The 8199-nt window shown below is 42.1% G+C and overlaps 1 protein-coding gene across 1 annotated transcript in view; it reads left to right on the plus strand.

Moving 5' to 3' along the window:
• The window catches only part of slc7a11 (solute carrier family 7 member 11), a 193133-nt gene extending 187776 nt beyond the window's left edge, over positions 1-5357 (plus strand). The window contains exon 12 of the mRNA XM_043674092.2: positions 2564-5357. Coding sequence (XP_043530027.2) covers positions 2564-2628 — 65 coding nt within the window. The 3' untranslated portion in view covers positions 2629-5357. The remainder of the gene's footprint in view (positions 1-2563) is intronic.
• The last annotated feature ends 2842 nt before the right edge of the window (positions 5358-8199 follow it).

Consider the following 8199-nt stretch of genomic DNA (forward strand, 5'->3'; position numbering starts at 1 on the left):
AAGGAGATCTCAGCTATCTGTAAGAATAATATGGTGGTTATGGTAGGGGATTTTAACTATCCAAACATCGACAGGGACTGCCATAGTGTTAAGGGTTTAGATGGAGAGGAATTTGTTAAGTGCGTACAAGACAATTTTCTGAATCAGTATGTGGATGTACCTACTAGAGAAGATGCAAAACTTGACCTACTCTTGGGAAAGAAGGCAGGGCAGGTGACTGAGGTGTCAGTGGGGGAGCACTTTGGGGCCAGCGACCATAATTCTATTCGTTTTAAAATAGTGATGGAAAAGGATAGACCAGATCTCAAAGTTGAAGTTCTAAATTGGAGAAAGGCCAATCTTGACGGTATTAGGCAAGAACTTTCGAAAGCTGATTGGGGGCAGATGTTCATAGGTAAAGAGACGGCTGGAAAATGGGAAGCCTTCAGAAATGAGATAACAAGAATCCAGAGAAAGTATATTCCTGTTAGGGTGAAAGGAAAGGCTGGTAGGTATAGGGAATGCTGGATGACTAAAGAAATTGAGGGTTTGGTTCAGAAAAAGAAGGAAGCATATGTAAGGTATCGACAGGTTACATCGAGTGAATCCTTAGAAGAGTACAAAGGAAGTATGAGTATACTTAAGAAGGAAATCAGGAAGGCAAAACGGGGACATGAGATAGCTTTGGCAAATAGAATTAAGGAGAAACTAAAGGGTTTTTACAATTACATTAAGGACAAAAGGGTAACTAGGGAGAGAATAGGGCCCCTCAAAGATCAGCAAGGCAGCCTTTGTGTGGACTCGCAGAAAAAGGGGGAGATACTAAATGAGTATTTTGCATCAGTATTTACTGTGGAAAAGGTTATGGAAGATATAGACTATAGGGAAATAGATAGTGACATCGTGCAAAATGTCCAGAATACAGAGGAGGAAGTGCTGGATGTCTTGAAATGGGTAAGGGTGGATAAATCCCCAGGACCTGATCAAGTATACCTGAGAACTCTGTGGGAGAGAAGTGATTGCTGGGCCTCTTACTGAGATATTTGTATCATCGATAGTCACAGGTGAGGTGCTGGAAGACTGGAGGTTGGCAAACATGGTGCTACTGTTTAAGAAGGGCGGTAAAGACAAGCCAGGGAACTATAGACCAGTGAGCCTGACCTCGGTGGTGAGCAAGTTGTTGGAGGGAATCCTGAGGGACAGGATGTACATGTATTTGGAAAGGCAAGGACTGATTAGGGATAGTCAACATGGCTTTGTGTGTGGGAAATCATGTCTCACAAACTTGATTGAGTTTTTTGAAGAAGTAACAAAGAGGATTGATGAGGGCAGAGTGGTAGATGTGATCTATATGATCTATAAGGCGTTCGACAAGATTCCCGATGGGAGACTGATTAGCAAGCTTAGATCTCACGGAATACAGGGAGAACGAGCCATTTGGATACAGAACTGGCTCAAAGGTAGAAGACAGAAGATGGTGGTGGAGGGTTGTTTTTCAGACTGGAGGCCTGTGACCAGTGGAGTGCTACAAGGATAGGTGCTGGGTCCTCTACTTTTTGTCATTTACATAAATGATTTGGATGCGAGCATAAGAGGTACAGTTAGTAAGTTTGCAGATGACACCAAAATTGGAGGTGTAGTGGACAGTGAAGAGGGTTACCTCAGAATACAACAGGATCTTGACCAGATGGGCCAATGGGCTGAGAAGTGGCAGATGGAGTTTAATTCAGAAAAATGCAAGGTGCTGCATTTCGGGAAAGCAAATCTTAGCAGGAGTTATACACTGAATGGTAAGGTCCTAGGGAGTGTTGCTGAACAAAGAGACCTTGGACTGCAGGTTCATAGCTCCTTGAAAGTGGAGTCGCAGGTGGATAGGATAGTGAAGAAGGCGTTTGGTATGTTTTCCTTTGTTGTCAGAGTATTGTGTACAGGAGTTGGGAGGTCATATTGCGGCTGTACAGGACATTGGTTAGGCCACTGTTGGAATATTGCATGCAATTCTGGTCTCCTTCCTATTGGAAAGATGTTGTGAAACGTGAAAGGGTTCAGAGAAGATTTACAAGGATGTTAGCAGGGTTGGAGGATTTGAGCTATAGGGAGAGGCTGAACAAGTTAGGACAGTTTTCCCTGGAGTGTCGGAGGCTGAGGGAAGACCTTATAGAGTTTTACAAAATTATGAGGGGCATGGATAGGGTAAATAGGCAAAGTCTTTTCTCTGGGGTCGGGGAGTCCAAACCTAGATGGCGTAGGTTTAGGGTGAGGGGGGAAATACATAAAAGGGACCTAAGACGCAACATTTTCACGCAGAGGGTGGTGCGTGTATGGAATGAAGTGCCAGGGGATGTGGTGGAGGCTGGTACAATACAACATTTAAGAGGCATTTGGATGGGTATATGAATAGGAAGGGTTTGGAGATATATTGGCCAGGTGCTGGCAGGTGGAACCAGATTGGGTTGGGATATCTGGTCGGCATGAACGGGTTGGACCAAAGGGTCTGTTTCCATGCTGTACATCTCTATGACTCTATGACTCTAATTAATTGTCTATGGATAAAGCATTCATATCCTGCTGTTTTATATTACAGATTTAATGACCAGAACAGCCCAGATTATTCTACAGGTAGTACCTCCAGAAAAACAGGATGACTGAGGAGCTCCACTGACTGGACTAGCTGCTGAATGAATATGAACAATGTGAGACGACAAATGTCAAAGAAATGCTTGGTCATTTCAACAACTGCATCCACTGGAATCCTAACTTCTTCCTAACACTTACAAAAATCATTTTATGGCATGTCTGAGCCCCTGAAATCCTATGGTGGCGAATTCTTCTGGTGGTTTGCCTATTGGGAAACTGACAGAAATTGAGCCTATTCAGTTGTTTAAGCCCTTTCTCCAGCGTCGGACTGATCATCCACCAACATTTTGGTGATAAACCAGGAGAAACTCTTTCCAGGATTTCAGATCCAGGGTATTTACTATTATCTCTACAAGTGATGGACTGAATGGTTTTCTAATAATGAGGTTTGTATTTATTGAAGTGGTATCTCTTTTTTTCTCTGAAAGTAGATGTGACTGTGCAGACCAATTGTTTGTTCTTTTTTGTAGAAATATGTAATCACTTTGTATGTAAAGTAATGTAGTTCTGTTGCTGATTTGAACACAACTTTCTTTTCTGAGAACTGTATTGGGCATGATCGAATGGTGGAACAGACTTGATGGGTCGAATGGTCTAATCCTTTCCTATACGTTGTGTTCTACTGATTATAAATAAGGAGATGACAGCAGTAATGTAGTGGTAATGTCACTGACTTAGCAATCCAGAACAAAACACTCTCAGAACATGGGTTTGAATCCCACCATGGTAGATGGAGAAATTTGAGTTCAACTTCAGAAAAGTGGAGTAAAGAGCTGGCCTAATGATAACCGTGTAGTTATTGCTTAAAAACCCGTCTGATTCACTATTGTCCTTTATAGAAGGAAACTTGCCAACCTTACTTGGTCTCACCCACTGCCCCCTGGGAAATTTTGGATGGACAATTAATGCTGCCCTGAGCCACAGCCACAGCCACATCTGACGCTCAAATAAAAAAACAAATCAACACACAGGTTGTGATTGAAAAAACAATAAAAGGACAACAAGTTATTTAAAAATCATAGAGATTTCACTCAAATAAAGTTTAATCAAATAGAGTTTAATGTACAAAAAATGCTTGTAGAAATCCAAGTAGATTTACCACTTTTGGAACTCAACCAGGTGTCCATAATGTGAGAACAAATGACTGCAGATGTTGCAATCTGTACTGAAAATGCTGGAGATTGCAGCAGGTCTGGCAGCAACCATGGAGAGACAACAAGATTACATTTTGCATCTAGATGACTCTTCATTCAAGCCCATGCTGAAGACTTAATGCCAAAAATTAACATAGAATCCTTACAGTGTGGAAGCAGGCCATTCAACCCATCAAGTCCACACTGACCCTCCACAGAACATCCCATCTTGATCTACACTCCTACCCCTGTAACCCTGCATGTCTCATGGCTAACTCGCCTAGTCTGCAAATCCCTGAACACAATGAGCAATTTAGCATGGCCAATCCACCTGACCTGCACATCTTTTGACTGTGAAAGGAAACTGGAGTCCCCAGAGGGAAACCCATGCAGACACTTGTGCAAACTCCACAAAGGCAGTCACCCAGGAGTGTGATTGAACGTGGGTCCCTAGCACTGTGAGGGAGCTATGCTAACCGCTGAACCACGGTGCCCCCCATGACTCCCTAGCTGTTCAGCCTCGCGTCTGTTCTTTGAGCTAGCTTCTCAACAGTCCTACGACCCTGGGCTGACTTTTGCTGGCAGGTTTCTGAAAGATATTTTCCAATCACCCTGTTCAGGGATCGACTTTGTAGTAAGTGAGACTTGATCATAGGCTTCCTGGCTCCGAGGTGGGGATAGAACCACCTCAATACAAGAACCTTGTACCATTTGGATAACATACCCCCCTGGGAAATAGACATAAATCCTTTAGAGGTGAGCTGCATTTGTGTATTGGAAAATTCCTCTTTATTACCTTTAGGTTTAGACAGGCAGTTAAGTAAAATATGCAAAAATATCACGGAGCACTCCAACAATTGTTAAGAAAATGAACAAAGGTGATAATTTGTGAATTTAATGATAATTATATGGGTACAAGCTTTGGTTTCAGGCCATAGGAATCATGACATGAGTGGACAGCTTCTTTATAGTATGACAATGACATTCCAATAAAACCTTTAATCATAGAAATTGAAAACAAAAGTGGTTTTCAAATTATTGTAGAAATTTAATGGAAGGGAAATTCTGATTGAAAATTGAATAGTGAGCAAGGCATTTGTTCATAAAGGAGTGGAAATGTTTATAGGTTTTGACGAAAAAGATGCAATGATGTCATATGAGCATTTGTACAATTTTTTGACCAGAGTCCCGATTAGTTCGGAAATAGAGGTAGATAATCCTTTATCCGAAATCTGAAAAGCTCTGAAGGTTTTCTCGTAAAGTTTTTTTTCTCATTAACAAGATCGTTTGGTGTGCAAACAATTAACCCAACCCCACACCCACTCGATGCATGTGACTCAGATACGACATGGGTGGGTGTGGCCCAGCACCGGCAGGTCTCAATTCTGCCTCAGGGCCCATAGTGCTCACTGTGAGTCTGCTGCTCAGTAAGATTTTTTTAAATTTCACAGTCAAACTATCATTTATTCTGAAATCCAAAAAAGTCCAAATTCCAAAAACCTGCTGGTCCCGAGCGTTTCAGATAAAGGGTTGTGTACCTGTACTACAAAGCAGGATAAGTGAATATTACTAAACAAAATAAAACCTGGCCATTGGTTCACGTAACAATTGTTGTCTTTCTGTCAATTATTAATAAATCTTTTGCAGTGCTCAGCAGATGAGACAATTTCCAGCAAACTGGGTATTTGGCATTAATCACATTCTGTGTTTATTGAGGCATGTGAGAACTTGAAATACGACAGACTAAATGCTTGGGAGGCTTTGCCCACTAATCCTTCATATCTTGAATTTACATGCTGTTGATTTCATCAAGTCTAGGAGCAGTCCCAACATGGCATTCTTCTACTTGCTACTTGGTCATTAATTAATCCATAAAAGATGCACAGCAAACACTCATACAGGGTCCATTGGCTGTATCTTCCAAACTCACAATCTCTACCACTTAGAAGGGCAAGAGCAGCAGATGGATGGGAACTCCACCAACTACAAATTTCCCTCCTAGGCTCACACCATTCTGATCTCGGACTACATCACCGTTCCTTCGCATGTGCTTAGTCAAGATCATAGAAATTCTTTCCTAATAACTGTCGGTGTACCTGCATCCCAGGAACTATAGGTTTGTAATTGTTGAAAAAGATACCAAAACAAAATTGAGGGGCAGCCTCTGCATATGGTCAAATAGAGTTGCAACCTCCTCATTGTTGCCAAATACCTTAGAGTCCCTACAGTGTGGAAACAAGCCATTCGGCCCAACAAGTCCACATCGAGCCTTCGAAGAATAACCCACCCAGACCCATTTCCAAACCTATTACTCTACATTTCCCCTTACTAATGAATCTAACCTATACATCCCTGAACACAATGGGCAATTTAGCATGGCCAATTCACCTGACCTGCACATCTTTGGATTATTGGAGAAAACCGGAATACCTGGAGGAAACCCATGCAGAGACAGGGAGAATGTGCAAATTCCACACAGATAGTTGCCAGAAGCTGGAATCAAACCTAGGTCCCTGGTGCTGTGAGGCACTACTGAGCCACCGTGCTGCCCCTTCATATCATGAATCATTTCATCCCAGCTGCAAATTGTCACAGACATGACATTAATTAAGTTACTCAAATAATTATTGGTTAGCTGCTTTGCTGTACAATTGTATGCACCTTGGGTTCCCAGTGGTGCCAGAAAGCATCCCCAAGGGTTGTTAAAATGGCCTAAGGGACCTTTTACGAATAAAGACTATAGGAAGGAAACTGAATATGCCTCTGCCTCTCTAGAGGGTACTAACGAGATTGATATGCATAGGTTACCAGGGATGAAGCACTTTAGTTATGTGGGGAGATGGGAGAAGTTGGTATGGAAGAAACTGTTTTCATTGTAGGAGTGTTGATTATTATTGTATGAGCATGCGATGCCAACCACTGCCAAGATGTGGTTGGGTAGATTTCTGCCACCTTTGTTCTAATAAGAAGAGGGTTTTGTCTTAAACAAGTTATAGTTTACTGCATGATAGTTATCAGGGACAAGTTACATATAGAAAGGTCGACTTTGTTACTTAGACTATCGAGAGAGCTGTGACATCAGGGCGATCCTGTTCAATATCCTCAGATTTTCTACACTTCCCTGTCCAAATGCTTTCGGCATCATCCAACTGGGTGAAGGTTAATGCAATCTTCACCAAAGACTCCTTCAGAATCATAACCTTATACACCAAGTAGTCAGGAGAAACAATCTTAAGATATTTAGCAAAAGCTCCAGAGGGAAGATACAAAGATTTCTTTTTTGTCTTTGCTTGGTGGGTTGTTATATTCTGAGGTACAATGTCTGAAAGCTGATATAAATATCAAAACTGAATTGAATAAATGTTAGACAATGGGAATGAAATGCAAAGCTAATAGCAAATAAAACACCAGGAATAGGAACAGAATGGACAGCCCTTTCAAAGAGCAGGCGCAATGGCTCTAATGAACTGCTTCATGGTTAATAATTCTCCAAAGGCATCTGCTGAAGATCTGTTCTTCATTAGCAAGTAGCTTGTGACTTGCCCAAACTAAGGACATTTGTTTAAGACTAGATTCTTTTTACAGTATGGAAACAGGCCCTTCGGCCCAACAAGTCCACATTGACCCTCTGAAGAGTAACCCATCCAGAGCCATTCCCCTGCCCTATATTTACCCCTGACTAATGCACTTATAGACAATTTAGCATGGCCAATTCACCTGACCTGCACATCTTTGGATTGTGGGAGGAAACCAGAGCACCTGGAGGAAATCCATGCAGAAAAAGGGAGAACGTGCAAACTCCACACAAACTGTCGCCCAAGGGTGGAATTCAACCCAGTTCCTTGGTGCTGTGGGGTAGCAGTGCTAACCACCGTGCCATCCAAATCGTTTTGTGAAACTGAATTTTAAGAAGCAGTGCTGCATTAATTCTAGCAAATTAGTCCAGCACATTCTGGTCCTAAGACGGACACATGGTTTGGTTACCAGTGAAATGGCTTGGATAATAATTTGAGATCTCCTGCTTGACTGTAACATTTAAGCTCAGCTGCCAGCCAGGAGAAACTTGTGACATCACATTGGGAAACCTCAGCCAAACGAGATCACTAACACAACAGCACAATAGTGTGGCTCTTGAAAATCTACTCAGCAGATCAGGAAAACAGAATTGATGTTTGATTGATCCGAAACATTTGGAAGAGTTAATGAGCTGCTCCCAGGAGCTGGAAGCCTGGCAAATGAGTGGGGGTGGAGTTTAATTTTGCAGAAGGCCAAAAAAACAGCTTCCTGATGCCAGGATGGAATTACAATATTAATTTATAAACCAGGTTATAGTCCAACATGTTTATTTGGAAGCACTAGTTTTTGGAGCGCTGCTCCTTCATCAGGTGGTTCACCACAAGCACCTGATGAACGAGCAGCACTCTGAAAGGTAGTGCTTCCAAATAAACCT

The sequence above is a fragment of the Chiloscyllium plagiosum genome, unplaced genomic scaffold, assembly GCF_037043375.1.
Source record: "Chiloscyllium plagiosum isolate Xiang-an unplaced genomic scaffold, Cpla_swu_hap1 HiC_scaffold_36, whole genome shotgun sequence".
Taxonomy (NCBI): Eukaryota; Metazoa; Chordata; class Chondrichthyes; order Orectolobiformes; family Hemiscylliidae; genus Chiloscyllium; species Chiloscyllium plagiosum.